The sequence below is a fragment of the Camponotus floridanus genome, unplaced genomic scaffold (genome assembly GCF_003227725.1).
Source record: "Camponotus floridanus strain SB8 unplaced genomic scaffold, Cflo_v7.5 scaffold108, whole genome shotgun sequence".
NCBI lineage: Eukaryota > Metazoa > Arthropoda > Insecta > Hymenoptera > Formicidae > Camponotus > Camponotus floridanus.
In genome coordinates, this window is record NW_020229224.1 from 191,194 (window position 1) to 216,478 (window position 25,285).

General features: G+C 28.8%; 1 protein-coding gene and 1 non-coding gene across 4 annotated transcripts; both read right to left on the reverse strand.

Annotated features, from left to right (window-relative positions):
- Positions 1-1,146: 1,146 nt before the first annotated feature.
- LOC105248827 (ubiquitin carboxyl-terminal hydrolase 45) lies at positions 1,147-25,241 on the reverse strand. 3 transcript variants are annotated; one of them, XM_025412307.1, is made up of 14 exons: positions 24,998-25,241; positions 23,647-23,780; positions 22,629-22,807; positions 21,793-21,822; positions 20,681-20,843; positions 19,309-19,476; positions 18,935-19,156; positions 17,730-17,992; positions 17,429-17,643; positions 16,618-17,104; positions 15,304-15,598; positions 14,869-15,138; positions 12,782-12,966; positions 1,147-1,513 (listed from the first exon to the last, which is right to left on the reverse strand). In XM_025412307.1, exons 1-14 carry the CDS (start codon positions 25,080-25,082, stop codon positions 1,441-1,443), a joined length of 2,769 nt encoding a protein of 922 aa, XP_025268092.1. In that variant the 5' UTR covers positions 25,083-25,241; the 3' UTR covers positions 1,147-1,440. The 3 variants fall into 3 exon arrangements, 2 of the variants coding, with proteins under 2 accessions (XP_025268092.1, XP_025268098.1); XR_003123331.1 differs by lacking the exon at positions 1,147-1,513 and having other exon boundaries at positions 12,784-12,966; positions 14,869-15,043; positions 15,115-15,138; XM_025412313.1 differs by lacking the exon at positions 21,793-21,822.
- Positions 2,541-2,613, reverse strand: Trnas-gga. The gene has a single exon. It is a non-coding gene; the product is annotated as a tRNA-Ser (tRNA).
- Positions 25,242-25,285: the final 44 nt, after the last annotated feature.

Genomic DNA, 25,285 nt, shown 5'->3' on the forward strand with positions numbered 1-25,285 from the left:
TTTTTTAGAGAAACATGGAAACTTTTTATTACAGATTCGCATTGTACGTGAAAAAATAAGAAACTTTTGTATCGAACGTTTTTTTCTAAAAAAGTGTCTCTGTCAATCCTAAAATTGACCTTGAAAGTAATTGTGATGAAACAATGAACTTCAAATGTTCCTGTGATGCGACTAATTATAAGAGTGTATGTGTGCTTGAATGTACACAGTTACTTTCAAGATCAATTTTAAGATTGACAGAAGCATTTTCAGAAAAAACGTTTAATACAAAAGTTTCCTATTTTTTCATGTACAATTTGAATCTGTAATAAAAAGTACCATGTTCCCCTAAAAAAATTCAACATCCGATCCGGATGGCGTATTTCCGGTCGGAATCAAAAGTTGAAAATATCATCATTTGATAGAGCGTACCTGATTTACTTAAAATTTGTTCGCGATTTTTAATAAAAGCCATTTATTTTCATTTTAAAAGGGATGTACGGCGGGTCTGGGACACATTTTGTGTGTGTGTGTGTGCGTGTGTGTAATATATTACACCTATTAAACATTTTAAGTTTCAAATTTCCTGCATTTTTTAAAGAATTCTAAAGAAAAACTATCTAAGTCGGAATTATTTTGTAAAATTTATTATATAAAAGATTTTATTTTCTTATGTCCTTATTTCAGAAATTGCTCTTTTAAATTTAAATAGAGATCGAAATCGATCAACAATATTACTTATATTATACATTAATTTAATATTAAAAAAAGAAAAAAGGAATAATATAAAATGCAAAATATTTTCAATTTGCGTTATTAAAATTTACATAAATTTGGGAATTGAAAAAATTTGAAATTTCATATGTCCATTAATTAATTTAAACATTTTTTGTGAATATTGAATACATTTATCACATTAGTTGTAGAAAACAACTTAATTAAAAAAATATTTTCAATTTGCGTTATTAAAATTTACATAAATTTGGGAATTGAAAAAATTTGAAATTTCATATGTCCATTAATTAATTTAAACATTTTTTGTGGATATTGAATACATTTATCACATTAGTTGTAGAAAACAACTTAATTAAAAAAATATTTTCAATTTGCGTTATTAAAATTTACATAAATTTGGGAATTGAAAAAATTTGAAATTTCATATGTCCATTAATTAATTTAAACATTTTTTGTGGATATTGAATACATTTATCACATTAGTTGTAGAAAACAACTTAATTTTCATTATTTCTAATAGTTTCCAGTTCTTTTTCTTGCAATGTACATACAATCAATAAAATTATAAGCATTAGTTACATATTTCATATATATAATAACATGCAATATAATATAAAAAATTGTAAAATTCAGATTTTCAAAAGTAAAAGTTTTCTTTTTGCCCGAAAACCAGAAATGCGAATAATTCCTTCAAGTTTCAAGTTCATCTTGCCTCGTTCTATTGAGTCAGAGAATCCTTTCGTAGAATAACAGATACGCTTGACTTTGTAGTACTGTATTTTCATCTACTTCTGATACCCTGTGATAAAAAACTGAGAATTAATACCGAAGAAAATTATGATAAAATAAGCAAAATTGGAAAAATATTTTATAATATTTTATAATATTTTATAAAAATAACTATAATGTTTTATAAAAATAACTTGTTATCCTATTAATGATTTTTAAAAATAATTTATTGCTGATTTTAAGAAATATAACTTATTATCATTATCATTAAAAATTTATATTTGTAATATTATAAAAAAAAACGACATAACTTTGATATTAATTATCAATATCACCATCAATTATAAAACTTATAATAATTTTGATAATTATTTTAAATCTTAATTTTTTTCTTCTGAATCAAAAAAATTTTTCGAAAATATTGCATAAAAATTTTATTTCTTGGGATCTTTAAATTCTGTAAGTATAAATAAAAAATTTCCTTATTTTGTTTTTTTAACATATGTATATATATATATATATATATATATATATATATATATATATATATATTTTTCTTCTTATAATTTTATGCAATTTTGAAATTCTGACATAATATCTAATCAATGATATGCTATGAATCGAATTCATTTAATATGCAAATGTGTGTAAGAACATAATCTGATTTAATTAAAGTTATCATAACAATCATAACAATCATTAAATTTTATAGAGGATTGCTGGAAGAAATGAATAGGAAGGGTAATTATCTAGAAGAACGGCAACTTCACCGATGATCATGACCTTGACATATGTGGTCAAGGTCATGATCCTGAGTAACCTCCAAAAAGTTTTAGTTGGCGGTCATTGTTTATTAAGAAGTTGTGAGCAATTGAAATTCACGTAAAGCAAGACGCTTTTCTTCTAGAGAAAGATAGAGATGTATGTGGGAGGAGGTCGGACGTGTCTTTACATCCATTTGGTCAACGAGCGACAGAATCTATTCATGGCAACGGCATTGACGCATCTTGTGGAGAGAGCATTCACACATTTTTCAGCCTAACAAATAATTGCTAGAAAACAATATTCGCAGACTAGAAAAATATGTGAAACGCAAGTGGCTGGATCGGGAATCGAACCCGAATCTTTCGCTTTCCGGGCAACTGCTCTAGACCACTGAGCTATCCAGACCTCACACCTAATGCTGCTTTTTAACACAGTGATGCGACTCCAGAGCGATGTTGATATCTCACTCAATGCCGATTACCACGCAGGATCCCTGAAAGGTTGCTCGCTGACCAAATAAGTATCAGTGGAGGTATTCGCGTATATGCTGGCTTCCGACTGGCCTTTCGTATGAAAACGGCACCGACCAGCACAACGCCGTAGAGTGACCACATCCCCCAAGATCTCTCTAGAATATACTAAAATCCTCACTGTACCAAATAGCAGTGGCGGATGGACCCTAATATAGGGCCGGGGAAGGCCTCTAGAGAAAGATAGGGATGTATGTGGGAGCGACGGCTAAAACCTTTTGAAGGCTATTCAGAAGGGTAATCTCTATAACATATGTCAAGGTCAAAGGCATCAGAGGTTATTCCCTTAAAGTAAATAATTACCTTACTTTTTTGTACAAACTATTTTAGGGTGTACTTCCGAAAAACCGATTACCTCCGATTTGAATGAAATTTTGTAGAAAGCTTCCTTTTAGCTTAAAATACAAGCCTGTAAAAAGAATTTTGGCGACTCCTACAAAAAAGTCATTTCTTTAAAAGAAAATTATAAAAAATAGAATTGTTTTTTTTAAATGGGATACCCTTCCGATCGGGCCCGACCTTTCCAGATGGCTTCAGGGAATCATACGAAGGTCAGCTGTTAAGATCATAACCGTGACTTTTCAATAATTAAAAAGTTATAAACAAAAAATCATTAAAAATCGCAGAAAATACATGATTTGAAAGATGTCATTCATCTCCTGCAACTTGTATCATTATAACGTATTGTTTCTGCGTAAATATGACATTCGAACAAATTATTCGTGAAAATAGTATTATTACCAACAGAGAAACTATCTAGCGAAACTATTGCAGATAAAATATCTTATTGTAGAGAAGTCTGTATGCTTGCATTAGATGCTGAATTTGAAGAGAAAAGATTGATTGGTGGAATCAATGAAATAGTAGAAATTAACGTGTGCAAAATTGGTCAAAGGCGCAAATATCATAGAGGTCGTGTTGTAGAAAGATGTTGGATTCTTGAAATGATTCATCGTGGATATTCAAATAATTATCGTCTAGAAATTTATCCAAAAAATAAAAGAAACAAAGATATTCTATTGAGTTTAATAAAGAAACTGTCGTACCTAGTACTGAAATTCACACAGATTGGAAAGGATATATTAATCTCAATGATAATGGATATATACATAAGACGGTGAATCATTGTGAAATTTGTTGATTCTACAAATTCTGGTGCGCATACACAAAATATTGAATCATCTTGGCGATGGATGCGTCGTCAATTATTTCATGGTGATGTCGGTTCAAGTCGAATAGCTGACCATATGTGCGAATTTATGTGGCGTCATCGCGTACGAAAACTTAATATAGATCCATTTGATCAACTTTTAAAAGATATTAAAAGAGTTTATCCAGGAAGAATTAATTAAAATGTGTTAGAAAATGTATAATATTTTATGTTTATATTTTGTTTAATAAAGATTTTTTTACTAAAAATCTTATGGAGAGTATTCAGAACAGTGACCTTGACATATTTTGTCAAGGTCGAGACAATTTAACTATCCTATTATACAGGGTGTTCCAAAAGTTCCGGACCGGTCAAATATTTCATAAACTATGCACTTTAGAAAGAAATGTTTCAGATAAAAGTTGTATGGCTTGAAGGGGGCCATCAGATAGTGGCAATGATTTGACCTTGGAGAGTTATTTGAAGGTGATGTAAAGGTCACCTTCAATTTCTTAAATGGAACCCCCCCTATTTTTTATTACATATTCGTGTAGCTTATCTCGAGAGCTTTTCAAAACACTATAATAAAGTATTTCTTCATTGAGTATTTTTCGAGTCATGAGGCTTGAAATCATTTCTTAATTTTGCATAAATCATAAAATATTTTCCTTGTCTAAGAAAGGCATGTTATTGACATTGTTGCCTCTTTTCCGGGATGATGATTGGTTATTGATCGTCAATAGTAATTTGCTGAGCGATTTGCTTCATTCGTGTCGTTTGACAGTTTGACAGGTTGACTGTTACGTCAAGGAAAGAAGAAATATAAAATAAATTAAAGAGAAAAAGGATGGAAGAAGCGGAAAGACAAATAGAGAAAAGGCATTATATATATATAAAATATATATATATATATATATATATATATATATATATATATAAAATGCCTTTAAATAATTATATGTTATTTATGATAAATGTTTTATTTAAAGTAGGAAAGAGAGAGAAAGAGAGAAGATAGACAGAGAAAGAGATAAAGAAATTTTATTTAAAAAAGTAGAGAGAGAAAGAAAAGGAGAGAGAGAAGAGAGACAGAGAAATAGAGAAAGAAGCTTTATTAAAAGAAGCAAAAAAAGAGAGAGAGAGAAAAAGAAAAGAAGGTAATTATGTTGTGTTATGTTGTATACAATATTTTAATATTATTATTTATAATTGTTATTTATGGTAAATGTTTTATTTAAAATTATATAGAAGAGACAAGATAGCGAAAGAGAGAGAGAGAGAGAAAGAAGAGAGACAGAGAAAGAGATAAAGAAATTTTATTAAAAAAAGCAGAGAGAAGGAGAAAAGAAGAGAGAAAGAAAAGGAGAGAGGAATATATATGTATATAAATATATATATATGTACATAAAAGTATTAAAAGTATAAAAAATATTAAAAGAGAGATAGTGAAAGAAGAATATTAGTATAAATATTTTATTTATTTAAAGTTAAAGAAGAATAAGCATAAAAAGCGAGAAGAAAGTTCGTAAAATATTCACTGTTCGATGATCTTACTTCAATACTTTTAGATAAAATAATGAGAAGAATCCATTGTTGTAAAAAATATATAGTTATCTTTATGATAAGATATGTAACTGTTAATTGCATATTACATATTTTTTTCTGAAAAAAACTATGTCCTTTTTTTATAACATGAATTACTCTAAATATTTTGTGTTTAAGATAAAATCATGGAATAATGTATATTTTCTAAGATATTTTATGATTTATATAAATTTGAAAAATTTTTTCAAGCCTAATAACTAAAAGAAATACTGAATGCAGAATAACTTAATTATTGTGTTTTGGAAAGAGATAAGCTACAAGAATATGTAATGAAAAGTAGAGATTAATGATTTTTAAATCCTTTTTTCTTGAGTTATTATTTAAATGAAATTAGCTGTGTAGTAAAAATCAATATTTTTAAATCCTTTTTTTCTTTGAGTTATTTAAATGAAATTAGCTGTGTAGTAAAATAGTCAATATCATCTAATGTGAAAAAATCAATAACAGATCGCTACATCTGTAAATGTATAAATGTTGTTACAGACCTGATCACGCGAATTTTACATGATATTTGCATAGAACAGAGAAAGAGAAAGAAAAAGAAAGGAATATAATATTAGGTAATTATATATTTATTAGATAACTTATTTATATAACTACATTATTTACATATCTTATATATTTTGTTAAATATAATTAATAAGGATTTTTAAATATTTCTTTTATTTGAGTTATTTATATTTTTTTATTTGAAATATTTGTTTGAGTTTTTATCATTGATAATCATAATATATAATTAATGTAAATGTTTTATTTAAAGTTAGAAAATACACGAAAAAACAGAGTGAGAGAAAGAGAGAGAGAAAGAAGCTTTATTAAAATTAAAAGTAAAATTAAAGAAGAACAAAATTAAGTATAAAAGAAGCAGAGAAAAAGATAAAAGAGATAGAAATATAGAAAGAAAAAGAAAAGGAGGAATATAATATAAAAAGGTAATAATACTGTTCTATATTATTAAATATAAAAATAAAATATATTTAATTGATACATGTATATGTTATGAATCTACGTGTGTGTGTGTGTGTGTGTGTGTGTGTGTGTGTGTGTGTGTGTGTGTGTGTGTGTGTGTGTGTGTGTATAGGGTGCCTAAAAATATCGCACTTTTTAAACGGAAAATGATTATATTTCACTAATAACAGAGCTGAGATTACGTGTGCTCAAGTACGACGAACTGACAAGTGAAAGAAATGCTCCTATGAATCCCACCTTTTTTATGATATTATGATTATTATATAAATTTACAATGACATTGTCATCATAAGTTTTTCTGCTTCTTTATACGTTGCATTACATTATTTTATGAATGATGGACGCAAAAATTAAAAGTATTTTAAAAATGATTCAAATAAAATATTTGCGACAAGTTTAAACTTTAGCTGTCAAAGTAATCGATCAAAATTAGAATCGTGAAAGTGTCTACTATGCTACACTGTGACGAGTAAATTATAATAGAATTAGATTTGATATGTATTTACTTTACATTTTACAATATTTTGGAATGTGTTTGCAATATAAAGACAATGTCATTGTAAATTCATGATAATAATATAATAATATCATAGTAAGGGTGTTCTATTCATAGGAGCATTTTAAAAATAATTCAAATAAAAAAATTTGCGACATGTTTCAACTTTAGCCTCAGCTCTGTTATTAGTCAGATATAATCGCTTCCCGTTTTAAAATTATTATAGCCTCGACATTTTTTTATTAGGATTTTCATATTAAAATCTTCTAAGGAATCTGCCCTTAAGAGGAAGTGCGATGTTTTTAGGACATCCTGTATAGGGTGTTTCGAGTCGTTAAGTCGAGGTAAGTCGTTCGGGAGATGAATAGAAAACTAAAAACAAGGAAGAAAGTTAATACAAACAAAGATCCGAAAATACGTTGTTTTCGAGTTATCGCCATTTTTATGTTGAAAATTTAAAATTGCTTCGCTTTCGATTTTTTTTTGTGAAAATTGAAATATGAGATGTATTTTATGAATTTCAAAATATAACTAAAGTCGAATAAGCAATGTAACAATGCAAATGTAAACAAAAAATTGGAATACATAAATAGGATATAAAGAAAGTAATGAAAGTATGAAACTTCAAAATTGCATATCTCAGGAACGAAGAGAGAGCGCTACAAAATTCAAACGGTGTATTACTTAAGAATATATCCTCGACAACATATGTGAAAATAAAATTTTTTCGAGCTGTGTGACGTAAAGTAAACATTTATCAAAGTTATTAAATATGTTATTAATTAATTTATAATTTTGTATTATTTTTTATATAATGCTTAAATTACTTATTAAATTACTTGTTCATTATTTATATTTTGTAATTAATAAATAATAAAAAAATTATTATAATAAAATTAATAAATAATTCAATTTATAATTTTATAAATAATAATGATAATGATGATAACATGATGATAATTAAAAAAAATTTTAATTTAAAAAAATTTTAAATTTATATATATTAATAATAATTAAAAAAAATTTAAATTTAAAAAAATTTAAAATTTATATACAGGATGTCCCATTATAAAACATCCAGTCGAATATCTCGAAAACCAAACCCAGGAGAGAAAAATGTTTCAGACAAAAGTTGTTTGGTTTCGAGGGGACCATAAGATGGTACCATTGGTTTAACCTTGAAGAGTCATTTGAACGTCACGTGAAGGTCACCTCAATCTTTTCAAATGGCACCTCCTATTTTTTATTACATATTCTTGTAGCTGACCTCGAAAGCTTTCCAAAACGCTATAATAAAATATTTTTTCATAGAGTACTTTTCGAGTTATGAGGCTGGAAATCATTTCTTAATTTTATATAAACCATAATATATCTAGTAAAATATTCATTTTTCGATTATCTTGCCTTAATACTTTTATGTACAAAATAATGAGAGAAATCAATTGGTGTAAAAAAAACACATAGTTGTTTCAAAGAAAAAATATGTAATTGTTAATTGCAAATTACATATTTTTTCTTAAAAATAACTATGTGTTTTCTTTACACCAATCGATTTCTCACATTATTTTGTGCATAAAAGTATTAAGGTAAAATAATCGAAAAATGAATATTTCACTAGATATTTTATGATTTATGTAGAATTAAGAAATTATTCAAGCCTCATAACTCGAAAAATACTCAACGAAAAAATATTTTATTATAGTGTTTTGAAAAGCGCTCAAGGTCAGCTACAAGAATATGTAATAAAAAATAGGGGGTGCCATTTAAAAAAATTGAGGTGATCTTCACGTGATCTTCAAATGACTCTTCAAGGTCAAACCAATGGTACCATCTTATGGCCCCCTCGAAACCAAACAACTTTTGTCTGAAACATTTTTCTCTCCTGGGTTTGGTTTTCGAGATATTCGACTGGATGTTTTATAATGGGACACCCTGTATATTAATAATAATTTAAAATTAAAATTTTTTTAATTTAAAAAATTCAAAAATTGACTATTTTTTAAAAAATTTTTTTATTGTATATGGATAATTTATATAAAACAGATAATCATCACTATGCAAATTTTATTTTAAACTGTCACAAGTCAATTTAAAAAAAAAGTATTTAAATTTGCATATTTTAAATTTGTAAACTATTAAAAAACTATTAAATATTTTACACAGTAATATTATATATTTGTTTTTTTTAATTTGTGAAAATAACATTTATAAAATTAGTTTAGAAAAAATGAAATAATGAGAGAGGGGGGGAGGAGAGGGAGAGGGAGGGAGGGAGAAAGAGAGGAAGAAAGAGAGGAAAAGAGATAGAAAGGAAGGAAAAGGGAGAAATAAGAGAGAGAAAGATTGTGAGAAAGAGAGAGAAAGAATAAAATAATAAGGAGGAAAATTAAGAGGGAAAGAATGAAAGCTAAATTATTAAAAAAGTAGGGAAAGGAAGGACGATGAGAAAAAATTATATATATATATATATATATATATATATATATATATATATATATATATATATTAGGTGTACAACTTTGCTTCCGCCGTTTTTTTGTAGATCGCTTTAGCGGTAGGTGGTGGTCGAAATAAATAGATCATAGATGTCATACAATATACTTGGACATCTGTCAACATAACCCCATAGAAACATTAGTCGATTTGTGTCTCCATCATAAAGTTATTCTCAATTGAAAATGTCTGTGTACGAGCCAAATTCTCGTCATTTGCGGGAGGTTTTAATTTTCTGCTTCAATATGAAGAAATCTGCAGCTGAGGCTCATCGAATGCTCTCAGATACTTATGGTGAGGCTTCTATTAGTGAAAGAACGTGTCGTGAGTGGTTTCAATACTTCAAGAACAGTGATTTTGACGTCGAAGACCGGCATAGCGGTGGAAGAAAGAAGATTGTATTAAGCTGTTAAAACCGACTGAAACAATCATAGGCGATCGGTATCGAACGCAATTGATGCGTTTGAGCCGAGCATTGAAAGACAAACGGTCGCAATACAACGAGAGACACGATAAAGTGATTTTGCAGCATGACAATGCTCGACCCCATGTTACGAAAGTGGTCAAGACATACTTGAAAACGTTGAAATGGGAAGTCCTACCTCACCCGCTGTATTGTCCAGACGTTGCTCCCTCTGACTATCACTTGTTTCGATCAATGGCACACGGCCTGGCTGACCAGCACTTCCAGTCTTATGAAGAAGTAAAAAATTGGATCGATTCGTGGATCGCCTCAAAATATGATCAGTTTTTTCGACGCAGGATTCATACGCTGCCCGAAAGATGGGAGAAAGTAGTGGCCAGCGATGGACAATACTTTGAATCATAAATGTATAACTAGTTTTTTACAATAAAGCCTCGAATTTCGGAAAAAAAACGGCGGAAGCAAAGTTGTACACCTAATATATATATATATATATATATATATATATATATATATATATATATATATAGTTGTTCAATTTTATTAATATTATATAATATTATTAAAGTTATTTAATATAATTAAATTGAATTATAACATTAAGTATATATTGGAATATATATTATATATCTTGAATATTTAAATATTTGAATATTTTATTTATTTCATTTTTTGTAATAGCTCAATAGCGCGCGCGAAGCGCGCGCCTGTGTTGTTCTAGTTTAGTAAAATATTCATTTTTCGATTATCTTACCTTAATACTTTGATGTACAAAATAATGAGAGGAATCAATTGGTGTAAAGAAAACACATAGTTGTTTCTAAGAAAAAATATGTAATTTGCAATTAACAATTCCATATTTTTTCTTAAAAACAACTATGTTTTTTCTTTACACCAATTGATTCCTCTCATTATTTTGTACATAAAAGTATTAAGATAAGATAATCGAAAAATGAATATTTTACAAGATATTTTACGGTTTATGTAAAATTAAGAAATGATTTCAAACCTCGGAATAATTCGGAAAGTACTTAATGAAAACTAACTTAATTATAGTGTTTTAGAAAGCTCCCGACGTGAGCTACCAGAATATTTAATAAAAAATAGGGAGTTCCATTTAAGAAATTGACGGTGATCTGCACGTGTTAAATGACTCTCCCATGTCAAATCATTGCCACTATCTGATGGCCCCCTTCAAGCCTAACAACTTTTGTCTGAAACATTTCTTTCTAAAATGCATAGTTTATAAAATATTCGACCGGTCCGGGACTTTTGGGACATCCTGTATATATATTTCTCTTATTATTATATTGGGACCTTGAATAAGTTCTCGCTGTTTTCCAACAGATGGTGTTACCAGAACTGCGTGCGTGTAATTTAAGATGGTAACGCATCTATAGGGAAGTACTATAAGCAAGCTTGAAATTCAGTGTATGTCATTGCGCCGAAGTGTAAACAACTTTTTTTTTTCATAGTGTTAACATGTCGAGTTTCGTGCCAAAAAAAGAGTATTTGCGGAGAATTTTACTGCACTACTTTATTCAAAAAAAATCTGCAGCTGAAGCACACAGAATTCTTGTTGAGACTTACGGCGACCATGCTCTGTCGGAAACAACATGCAGAGATTGGTTTAGACGCTTCAAAAATAATGATTTTGATATTGAAGATAAAGAACGCTCTGGCGCACCGAAAAAGTTTGAAGACAAAGAATTGGAGGCATTACTTCATGAAGACTCATGTCAGACGCTAGATGAACTTGCAGAATCATTAGGAGTTGATCACACAACAGTTTCGAAACGTTTGAAAGTATTAGGAGTGATTCAAAAGCAAGGACATTGGGTGCCATACGAGTTGAAGCCGAGAGACGTCGAACGGCGTCTTTTCACGTGTGAACAGCTGCTTCAACGGCAGAAAAGGAAAGGTTTTTTGCATCGTATCGTGACTGGCGATGAAAAATGGATACACTACGATAATCCTAAGCGTAGAAAATCATGGGGTAAGTCCGGCCATGCATCAACATCGTCGGCAAAGCCGAATATCCATGGTTCGAAGCTTCTGCTCTGCATTTGGTGGGATCAGCTGGGTGTAATTTATTATGAGCTGCTCAAACCGAACGAAACCATCACAGGAGATCGCTATCGATTACAATTGATGCGTTTGAGCCAAGCATTGAAGGAAAAACGGCCGATATACGAGCAGAGACACGACAAAGTGATTTTGCAACATAACAACACTCGGCCACATGTTGCAAAACCGGTGAAAACCTACTTGGAAACGCTTAAATGGGAAGTCCTACCCCACCCGCCGTATTCACCAGACATTGCCCCTTCTGATTATCACTTGTTCCGATCGATGGCACATGGCCTGGCTGACCAGCACTTACATTCTTATGAAGATGCCAAAAAATGGGTCGACTCTTGGATAGCCTCAAAAGACATGTCGTTTTTCCGATGTGGAATTCAAATGCTGCCAGAAAGATGGAAAAAAGTAGTGGCTAGCGATGGACAATATTTTTAGTGACATGTTTTTTACGACTTTTTTAAAATAAAGCATTAATTTTCACGAAAAAACAGCGAGAACTTATTCAAGGTCCCAATATTTTTCATTTTCTTTAAAAAAAAATGACTTTTTTGTAGGAGTCGCCAAAATTCCTTTTACAGGCTTGTATTTTAAGCTAAAAGGAAGCTTTTTACAAAATTTCATTCAAATCGGAGGTAATCGGTTTTCGGAAGTTTATCCCTATTTTAATTCCTAAATTCTGAATTTTTAGAATGTAATTTTTGAGTGTATTTTTTTCAAAAATCTCTATCAGTATTTTTTTAAACTACATACTCATATTATAGCTCAGATTTGATGTATGTTACAAATGCAAAACTTAGTATTTTTTTCAACAACAAGAATCTTACCGAGAATCTGATACATAATACCATCTTCCAGGTGGTGGTTCTACAACAGATGCGGCTTTCGCCGATGCTTCCTCTCCTTCCGAATCTGAACTGGTATTACTCGATTTAACATTATCCAATTTAGGATCCTTATCCTTAGGAAGAAAACTCCATCGGTGGTCATCCGATGATAATGGCAGCCTTGTCTATTCACAAAAACAACTTAAATAATTTTGAAATTATTAACAGCTTTTTAATTAAATTATACACAGTTAGAATTCTATATTTTCAACATTTTTAGATGCATTTCAGAAAATTTCGTCATTAATATGTTTTAATTCTAAGAAAAATTTCTTCACCCCACATACACAAAAACTTTTTTTGTAATTGTAAAATTTTAGCATGCTTTTTTTGCAATATATTACTTCTAATTAAATAGAATAAAAAAATCGATTATTTGTTTGTTAGCAAAGTCGCATGTTTATCAAAATTATATATCCACTTGTTAACAAAAAATATAATATATAAAATGGATAATTATGCATGTATAAAAAAGGCTCAGTTTTGCACAAACGTGTCATTAACATATGTTGTTAAGGTCATGTCTCTGATTAACATTTGAAGATTTTAGCAGGCGGTCATTGTTTATTCAAAAATTATAATAAATAAAGTTTGAGAAGTACACCATGTAATTTTCGTCAACCCAGTCGAATTATTCATATAGATTCGATAATTAGGCATAAGAATGTTCCTTATAAATATTTCATTGACATATGTTGTTAAGGTCATGTCTCTGATTAACATTCTGAAGATTTTATGGAAGTGGATTTCACTATATCCACGCATATACTTTGCATGCAAAGTAGAGCCCATTCCACCTCTCGGACTCGGGTTAGGTTAGACTAGATTAGGTTTTTTGGAAGTGGTGGATAAGGGGGGGGGGGACTCACTGTACCCACTTTGCAAGATAAGACAATGTTCATTCTCAATGAGGGTTAAAATTAGATGTAGAACTTTGCAAGATATTCAACATCGCTCTGGAGTTGCACATCACTGTGTTAAAAAGCAGGCATTAGGTGTGAGATCTGGATAGCTCAGTGATCTAGAGCGGGAGTATCCCGTTTGAACACGTTGCGATTGACCACAGCCAATTATATCGATCTGTGCCTAGGCTAACCAGCAACGATTAACTAATCAGAGAGTCCTACTTTGAATTGGCCAATTGGCGACGTGCTCAATCGGGTACCCTCCGTCTAGAGCAGTTGCCCGGAAAGCGAAAGATTCGGGTTCGATTCTCGATCCAGCCACTTGCACCCCACATATTTTTCTAGTCCGCGAATATTGTTTTCTAACAATGATTCTTTGGGCTAAAAAGTGTTTTCCAGAAAAGATAGGGATATATGTGAGAGGAGGTCAGACGTGTCTACACGCCCATTTGACAATGAGCGACAAAATCCATCCGTGGCAACGGCATCAACGCATATCCTGTGGAGAGAGTTTTCACTCACCGAATAGGCATATAGTCTGACCTCCTCCCACATACATCCCTATCTTTTCTAGATAGAGTGGATAAATGTTCACAAATGTAGAGAATTTGAGTTTGTCATATTTTCTATAGTTATAGAGCAACAGTTCCTAATCTTCTACTTATCGATGTAAAAATACGCGTTTCGAGTGATTTTAGTTTTTTACCTATAACCCTTTGTTTGAAATAGGAATTAAGAAATGGGAATGACACTTCGATTCCTCTTATTAACCTATCTTTTAACATAAGTTTCAAGAAGATTCTGTGCAGAAACTTTTCATCTCTTTAACTAATAATTCCCACTTTATTTATTAATAATTTTTGAATAAAGAACGTCGGCTAAAACCTTCAGAATGTTAATGGCCTTGATAATATATGACAATAACATTTGTATGAGATGGAGCCCTTTTTATGCATGATTATAAAATATGCTATAGTATTTGTTAGATTATAATTCAATATTATATATAATTTTACTATTAATTATTATATTTTAAATACTATATATCTTATTTAATATAATTAAGATCTAAAAACATTTTTCTTTTTGAAGTTCTAATTTTATAAGTCAGAAATAATTTACCTTTACATAAGCAACATAATGACCACCATGAACGGTTCCACTATGTTCGACGACCCCATAAAGCGCATAAAGTCGACGTTTTTTATAATCCGTACAAACTGGTGCCAAGTTCAATAACATCGGAAATGACACATGCTTGAGAACTTTTCGAAAACCAACTCTTTGCGTTTGAAACCTTTTCAAATGCAATATTAATACTGGAGGTACTTGAGAAATGAGATATTGTTTGGTACTTGAAGTGCATACCATTTTCGATGAACTCTCCTGACTCTACAAAAAAAAAAGAAAGAGGAGAGAGAAAAAAGTGAGAAAAAAATTAGATTACTGACTCTTGCCTATAAACGAACAAAGTTTGATTTTTTATTTTAATTTTTTTTTTAATCTTTGAAGAAAAAGAATTATTTTTTTCCTCTTCTTTTTATTTCTTTAAGTTACCTTTTTCTCGCGAGCTGTGCACGCTTCGCACACGACTTTGTTACTTCCTGTCATTAGTTCCAGTGCAGTAAATTGGTTCAAACATGATTCCACAGAACATTCGCCTTCTTTAGTTTTGTATCTCCCAGACTGATGTTCCGAAATTCCCAATTTAGACATTCCCATCATAATATCGCCGAGTTCATTACATAAATCTTGTTCTTCGGCATCATCATCATTAGGAGTTCCGTCATTATATTTATTTCTATTGCATTTTGATAAGGTAGTTGCCATCCATGTCTCGACACCGTCTAATCTGAAGAAATATCATGCTTATCAATATTATGTTTATGCAGTTCATTATTCTAGAAATCTCGACATTTTTAAATATATACTGCATTAGAATCCCAAATTTTATCAAATTTCCATAACATGAAATTTTAAAAATATAAATATTCAAAAAAATCGTATTTAATGTGTCAATTTAATAATAATTCAAGTTAAAATTTAAAAAAATGTGTAAATTTTGCACATACATAATAAATTTTCAGAATTTAAATTACACAGAATATTTTGTACCATTTTTTTATCTTAGAAAAGAGTAATGCTAAGAAGTTGAGGGAAACATACCTTTCATAAAAGTCTATGTAAAGTTTTTAATGATGATATTTTCATTTTTGAAAAATGAAAGTTTTCGAAAGTATTGGAAATAGGGGCAAATTTAAAAATTTTAAATGGTGACATAGGGCAATATGATTACATAAATCGTTAGGTAGAGCTTTAAAAAAACTTTTACTTGAAAAAAGAACTTGATAACATTTTATCGTTATCGTGAATAATTCTTTAAAAAATGCTTGCAATTGTTGTGATGCTCGAACTTTTCAAGATGCTCAGTAGTTAAATAATCTTGATGATATTGGCAATTGGCGAATATACCATTAATAATGAGTCTCGATTTTTTAAGACAAGAGATTGAGTACTTTTTTCATTTCTCGATAATAGTAAGCGATATCAATTTTTTTGCAAGCAAAAGTTGTTTCTTTTTAAAAGCTCTATCAAACAATATCCATGTTGTTCCATATTGTCATTTAAAACTTTTAATTTACTTCCGGTTATTTCTCAAAATTTCTCAAAAGTGAAAGTACCGCTTCAAATGAGTTTTTATGGTAAACATTTTTTTTTCCTACTATTTACACCATTCCTTTTCAAAATAAAAGAGGCGAACGGTGATTTGAAACATCCTGCACACACATACATACACATGCAGACACACACGCGCGCGCGCGTGCGTATTTAAAATTTCTTAAAAAATATTTAAATATCTGCATGTACAACCTTTCTGTATCATTAACGGGACTAGTAGGGCTTTCCTTAGAAGCGATGGAGCTGCTTAAACTCGCAGTGGGTGCCTCAGGGCTTGTGACATCAGAATTAGGAACCATGGAGGTAGATAATGTCGTAGCTGATGCTTCGTTCTCCGAATTGACTGAGCTGACATTCCTATCGCTTTTTTCTGACGGCATTCTGATTTGAGTCAAGTCTGTCATCGATACATCGGTTGGACTAGGACTAGTTAACACGTTAATGTTCACCAGGTGTCTAATTTGTGTTATGTCCGCATTGTTACCCAGATTACCGTCTTCCAGACTTGTCAGATTGTTGATATCGTTACTGAAGTCGTTGCTTGGATGATGATGGGGATCAATAAGAGATATAGGACTGGTGACGGCGGACGCTTTTTCCGAACTATATCCAGATTCTCCAATTTCTGGATGAGAATGATCTACTTCAATATTGTCCTCTACATCAGCATCACTCTCCTCTAGGAAATAACATTTTTCTCGTACAAAATTTTGTTTATGAAAAAAATTAATTTTAAAAATTAAAGGATTAATATTCTTTCCAAAACATTTTATTTTATTTTTACACAAAAAGAAAGTCAATTTTTTAAATAGTTTAAATTTGTAAATGTAATTTTATAAATAGTTAACTTTTTATAAATAGCAGAATTGGAAGAATTTAATTGCAATAAGCGGAGACTAAGTGCCAACCACGAAAAGCGATTCAAAAATTAAATCCTAGTATTGGTCTATCGTATGAGAAGCAAGTAAAAAATATTGCTAATTAGAGCTAAATAAAATCATACCTGACTTTGGTGTGTTGTCATTATTTTCTTCCGTGAAATTATTCAAATCTTTTAGCACATAATTGTTATGATTCTCATGCCTTTTAATCTTTCGGTTTTTCCTGGCTGCCTTCTTTTCTTTTTTCAATTGCTTCCAAGATGTGTCAAGAGTTTGATAATCGCGTTGCTGATTGTTCGTCACATCGAAAAAGGTGTCGTTTTCATTGTTCTTCCTTCTATATATCAAAATATATACTAATATACTATTTATAAGCTAAGTTAAAAAAATTAATTATACAGAGATAAGAAACTTGTTCTTTACTTCAAGAGCGGAGGCTGTGATTTGTCTGCTGTAACAGGGAGACTCAGATCTAGGAATGGCTCAGTGCGTTGCGACGAATGATGACAATCCAGACACTGTAAGGTAGATACCAACACACCACGAAATACCGTTTCTGGTCCCAGTAATCGCGTGCTTGCTTGGTTGCCGTAGAATTTCACGCGTGATTTCAGACTCTTCTCTACACCGTCTGGTTTCGTTTTTTCACTCAAGCCTACCTCTTTTAGAATTATGCTCTGGTATCTCTACAGTATACATAAAATTTTAACTTACAATATAAGACCTTTGCTTATTTTTATTTCTGTATTATCTCAAAAAATTAAAAGATCACTTCTTTTTTCTCAAAAAAAGAAAAAAAAAAAAGAAAAAAAAAAGATAATTTCTAAAATGGCTGTAACTTTGCAAATTGGTTTGAAATCAATAATAAAAAAAAATTGTAAAGTTTGAAATTTTCATTTTCAAAACCTTTAAATCAATTTCAATTGACAATATTATACAATAGAAAAATATCCAACTTGAAACAACATCCAATTTGCCAAATCTTTTCAGTTAGTTAATAGATGCCATAATAATAAATAAGATAAAATAAATAAATAAATATGGTGTAATTTTAAGAGTTTTAAAAAGTAGATTTTTTGCTTTGTTTTTTGTTATACGGTTGTTATACTTTTTCATTGAGTTATTCCTTGTCAAATTGATTTTAAATTGACTTTAAACGCTTGTAATTAATAAATAAATTTCAACAATCATTAAAAGAACAAATTAAAAGGTCTCTTTAAAATATATTTAACAAAATTATACCATTGTTTTCATGTTTGCTATTCATTAACTTCAAAAACATTTGTCAAGTTGCTGGATGTCATTTTTCTATTATATAATTCTGTGAAAAATAAAAATAATTGACTAAAAATTCTGAAAATAGAAATTTCAAATTTTACAATTTTTTATTACTGTTCTCATTATCAATCCAATCCAATTTGTAACAAAATTATAGGCATTTTTATTTTTTAAAGAAAAAAAAGATTCCTTAACTATTTCAGTACATAGCAGATTAGATATATTTGTTAAATTAGCTATCATAATTGCTTTAAACATCTAAAATATTTTAGAAAGTAAAAATCAATTCTAATGACATTATTAAAAAAATACTTAATTAGAAGAAATAATTAACACAGTTTCTTGCTTACTCGAAGATCCTCATTTCGCACTATTTCCAACAAATGTCGGAGTAATTCGTGCGAGTCGTGTTGCCCTCCATCAACACATTGTGTAGTTTTTTTCCTAAGCTTACAAAGTAAATTCAGAGGTGTATATGTCTGATAGCCGTTAGTATTCTGCATTTTTGATAGAGTTTCACAAAGAACCGATGTGAAACTGCCCCATCGCTCTAAGGTCCCTTCAATTGGTGGCTATCAAGTGAAAAGAATGATCACTCGCAAAAAATAAGATAAATAACAATAAAAATATAAGATATAACATTTAATTGAGCAAATCTATATTAATATTGATGTTCTTTTATTGTTTTTCCTTGAGATAAAAAAAATTTCAAAACTAAACATACAAATTCCACTTCTTCCTCTGCATCCAAAGGTTTGTGCTTTCCACCTGGCAAGATAAATTTTTGTCCGGGTAAACGCAGATCGTCCAGCACCTTCATTAAATAAGGAGTCTGTGATAGGCACTGAAGTACAGCATTGAAGAAGCAGGTATTTCCTAAATTTGCTAAACCCTGTTACATTATTTAAGAACATTTTTCTATTATTAATATTTTGAGTATGATTGTACACTACCTCTCTCTTCTCGTTATTTATATATCATTATATGTTATATATAAATGTGAAATAATTCAATTTTGTTTATTGTTAAATGTTAAATATACTGTACACACATTTTATATTATTACATTATGTTTAAATTTTAAAAAAATTCCTTTAAAAAGACTTCTCTCTAAAAAAAGCAATCTCTCACATAGCAAGCACACGTCATTTTGATGTTCCAAACTAGTCATTTTTGGTCATATGTCGTCAAAATGACTCATTTGTAATATGACTTTATATTAACGTCTTGATATACCATTTTGACGTCATATTTCAGTCATGAACTGACGATTATTTTATTATTGTGATTAGTTAATACATTGATCTCATAAAAAAATTTTTTTTAAATTTTTTATATAATTTGACTTTCGCGATCAGACTTTAACAATATTTTTCTTTCGACGCATGCGTTTATATGTGCTTGACTTATGTTGCTTAACCACTCAAATGTTCATTAAATTAGTGCACAGTGAAAATATTAGCTATATCAATCGAGTGTAATTAAAGTGCCAAAAAATATATTTTTTATAATAAATTTTTAGAAATATATTTTTAAATAAATATTTTTTAAATAAATAATATATTTTTAAAAATATATTTTTTTATAAGTTTTTTATAATACAGTTGATTGACAAAATAGTTTTATAAAACGCAGACATTATTTGTTGAAATTTTATATGATATTAGAAGTAAGTTTTATTTATGTTTAAATAAAATAATAACAATATAAAACTTGGGACCTATTTTTTTCCATGGGACCATATTTGTTTTCCAACATTTTCAAATAAAGCAGTTTAATCGATTCTCTAAAGAATAGAATGGCTATAATTGTTCAATGATGGTCTCGAATCAGTTAAGCTACTTTATTCGACAACGTTATTAAATATATTATTATGCTAAGAAAAAGACGTCAAAATATGGTACATTTTATGACATTAAAATGCGATACATGTCACGACGACGTTAAGAATCTAACATTAGACTGTTACTTTTACGTTATAAAAAGGTCAGCTCGTGACGTCAGCGAATGACCAATTTGAAACGTCAAAATGACGTGTGCTTGCTACCTGGGCTAGAATCAAATCAAATGAAAAATAAATCATATAATTTACATACCCCAACTTTGGGAAGATTATTCAATATTTTATGCTTCTCTTTCTCCTGCACATCAGTTATGATCTCTGTTTGATTTTGACATTGTGTTACTGGTGTTTTCGGTTGTGGTATTTGCATAGTAGCACATTTCTTGATGAATTCAATAGTTTCTAACAACTTTTTACTGTATAAAAAAAGACAATGCATATTTACAAAGGTGCAAAAATAAATATTTTTTTTATATTAAGAAATTCTTATGTCACATACACAAAAACACATGCATGTATTAATTTTTCATAAGTTTCAAAGATTTTTGTTACTTATCAAAGAATTAGTATATGAAAGAAAATTTCAGTGTAAATCAGGAAATAAAAAATCAACAAATATTCAAATATCATAAATATTTAAAATAAAAAAAATTATAATTAGAAAATCTTTATACACATTTTTAGTTTTTAATTGAATTTTAGAAGATTGGCCAATAATTTCATTAATAGCTTTTTCATCAATATTTCCGTAATTTTTAGTTATAAATAATATTTGGAAATGCTGTAATTTTTAATTCTGCAAATTTCAAAACAAAATAATATTTGTAAATTTATTATTAGCATTTTTAAAAGTCGAACTTTACTAACTTTTTTCAAAATTTATAAAACGTAATTTTATTTTATTATGAAAATTATAATTTATATTGAAATAAATTAAATAATTGCTCAGTAATTCCTGTATAGTAAGTAAAACATATCCTTAGGATAACGGCTATTTTGAAAAGCTTTTTTCTCAAGTTTTATTTAAATTTAAAATTAATTATTATTATCTAAATCATATACTTTAGATGAATATTTATATCAATTCATACTTTATATCAATAGCAATATCAAGCATATCTAACAAAATGATATAAATTGGATGTAAATTATACTTTTTGATCATCTTACTTTAATACATTTTATATACAAAATAACAAAAAAACAATCAATTTATTATATAAAAAGATAATTTTGTTTTTAAAAAAAGTATAATTGCAGATATTAAATATTATTATGTATTATTATTTTCTTTTATATTTGTATCACAAAAAAAATTGAAAATTTCATTAATTAATTATTCCTGTCACTCTACATATATCTTACCCATGTATGTGCATATCATGTGATATGTGTCTGTGTACAAATGTAAATAGAAAAAAATATTATTTTTCATAAAATATGCTTTTTGATGAAAAAACCTCGTTTTGCACATTTTTTTCTTCTTCTAATATTTAATAACAATATTATATTTTGATTATTTTGCAAGTTGATTTTATTACTTTTGATTTTTTTAATAACAGAATGAATTATATAGACATCTTATCTTAATATAGACCACATTCCAATTGGCTACAGTTGGCTGTAGTTATTACTTTTACTTAAGTAAATTCTTCAAAAATAAATCAAAATTAAATTGTTTTCATTATAGATACAAAAACAGTTCGTAATTTTTTAAAATGTACTTATTAAAACTGTACTAATTATAAGTTATTATTTTAATGTAAAGAAAAACTAAAACTCTTATATTTTCAATTTATTCTTTTTAAAATAATTTTAATGGGATTTCGGAGATTAAAATAATACCAAATATGATTCCAAATAATAAATAACAAAAATAATTTTTAATTAAATGCATAATAAAAATTTTTGTTGTACATTTAACTAGAAATTATTCGAAATATGTTTATTTATGTTAATGTATGTACTTTGCCATAAAAGTCTCATTAATGAAATAAAATTACTTTCAAAGAAAATAAATAAAAAATATAAAAATTTCAAAATTTTTATTTAAAAAAAAAAAGTATGAAGAAAAATATATTTAAAAAAATTGTGAAAGAATATTGATTCTCTTTCCAATAAAGAAAAAAAAATTTTTTTCAACGTTTGTTTTCTATTGAGAAAAAAATCGATTTTTTGACATCTGTAATGTATATATTTACCTGCTATTAGGATGAATTTCAATTTCACATTGGAAACACCAAACATTCCAATGATGAATGTCTATCACTATGCAATGACAATCACTGTGGGGCTTTTTATAGTGCTCTATAGCATGCTTTTCCTTATCACAATTTTGATCTCCACATTGTAAGCAAATCCACAATGGCTTTGAGAAATACTGCAAATTTAAATAACTTTGAATTAGGACTATAATATGTATTATACAGGATGTACCAAAATTCCCACATGTGGAATGCACAGCGTGATTGTTCGTACCGAAATAAACTTTTTCCTTTGAGAAAATTGCATCTGAGCATTACTTTTTAAATGAGAGCAACTTTAAGCTAACGAATAAGCGCTTTAGATTACGCTTGAATCAGGGGCAGCGCGCGCATGTGTGGCGTTTGCGCATATAAGCTATTTTACCATTTCATTAAAGTTTTACATGAATTATTATTTAAATATCGCTATTTTCAATACAACTTACAAAAAAACGTCCAACGTATACAAAAAAATCTCATACGCAGAGCGAATATACAAATAGAAAGTCTACATTTCAAACATGTGCTAAACATTTAAAACATTTAATTGGCCCTTTTCAAAGCTAAAATATATTTAGAATATAGGAGCAATAATTTTTGATCAAAATTATTCTAATCTACTTATTTTACTTTCAGTCGTTGCTTCGATGATATCAATTTAAAAAAACTCTTATTAAGTACGTTGTATTGAAAATAGATATTTAGATATCATGCACAATTCTTGTAAAATCTTTAGTGAAATAGTAAAATAGCGTACACACAATCAAATGCCACATATGCCGCGCGCGCGCCGACTCTAATACAAGTAATCTAAAGCGCTTATTCATTAGCTTAATGTTGCTTTCATTTAAAAAGTAATGTTCAGACGCAATTTTTCCAAAGGAAAAAGTTTTGGTACGAACAATCATGATGTGCATTCCACATGCGGAAATTTTGGTACACTCTGTATATACTAATCAAATGGTATGTTATTTACAATTTCTTCTGTTTTTTTAAGGTCCACTTCTAATTTCTTACAAACGGAACATTTATTCATTATTCCAATCTTCTTTATATTCTTCTTCACTTTATTCAGATTGACAGCTTTAGCTATATGCAAACATTTTGTACCTGTTGACAAAATTAATAATCAATATTAAAATATCTATGTAAATTTGAATAAAAAATTCTTTTTTGTTCAGAGAAAGATGAAAGAGATCAAAATATTTTAATATATTAACTATTATGTTTTTAAGTGCTAAATTTTTAAGTGTAAAAATTCTGATTGTTTAGATTTTAAAATTATGTTTAAAACTATCATTAATTTTTTTTTAAATTAACAATTAAATTATAGATATCCATATACAATACATATATATATATATATATATATATATATGTATGTGTATATATATATATATATATATATATATATATATAGACACACACACACACACACACACACACACACACACACACACACACACACACATAAATATCAATATAAACTTATAATATATGAAAAAAATAATATAAAATATATTATATAAAAGGATCATTGAAATATTCGTCTAGCAACATTAAATTATTTACAATTTTTATATTATATAAAGTTATATATATATATATATATATATATATATATATTACTTTATAGAAACGTTCAACGAATCAAACATTCATAGTTACTTTCAAGGTCAATTTTAAAATTGACAGAAGCACTTTCAGAAAAAACGTTTGATACAAAAGTTTCTTATTTTTTCACGTACAATTCAAATCTGTAGTAAAAAGTATCATGTTCCCCTAAAAAAATTCAATTTCCGATCCGGATAGCATATTTTTGGTCGGAATCAAAAGTTGGAAATATCACCATTTGATAGAACGTACCCGATTTACTTAAAAATTGTTCGCAATTTTTGATAAAAACCATTTATTTTCATTTTAAGAGGAGTGTATGAGTGGTCTGGGACATCCTGTATGTATGTATGTATGTATGTATGTGTATATATATATATATATAAAACACATATATATGTAAAACATGGAGATTGGCAGAAATAAATAATGAAGAAAAAATATATATAAATATATATGCATATATATTTACATATTTATTGGGACTTTTTGAACTGTTGGAATTATTCATTCCTAATCTAATAATTCAAAGATGTATAGAATATAAAGCAAGAATAGAAAAATCCAAGGAGTCATGTAGAATTGAAGAATAAAGAAGTAAAATCGATAAATTCTTGGATTTAGAAATATTGTTGTATAAAATCAAGTTAGAGTTAGGTTAGATTACTGATCTATAAAAATCGAAGTTCTATTTATGTATACGCATTTTTAACCTGCGCTCGTTTCCTCGCAAGACTCGGTGGAGGCCTCGCTGGCATCGCAATCCGCATCTGGCTGTCTGTTTCGCTTCTTACTCATTTTGTCGCCTAACTAAATGGAATAGTTCTCCTATATACATCAATATGCACGTGCCAATAAATCTGACTGGCTCACAATCCAAATTCTCAATTCTGACGTCCGTGTATGAAAAAAACATGTGGAACAAGTCAAGGCGCGCGCACATTTATTGTGGGTGGAACATCATACCAAGGTTGTGTTCCAAAATTCACTGCCAGCGCTGC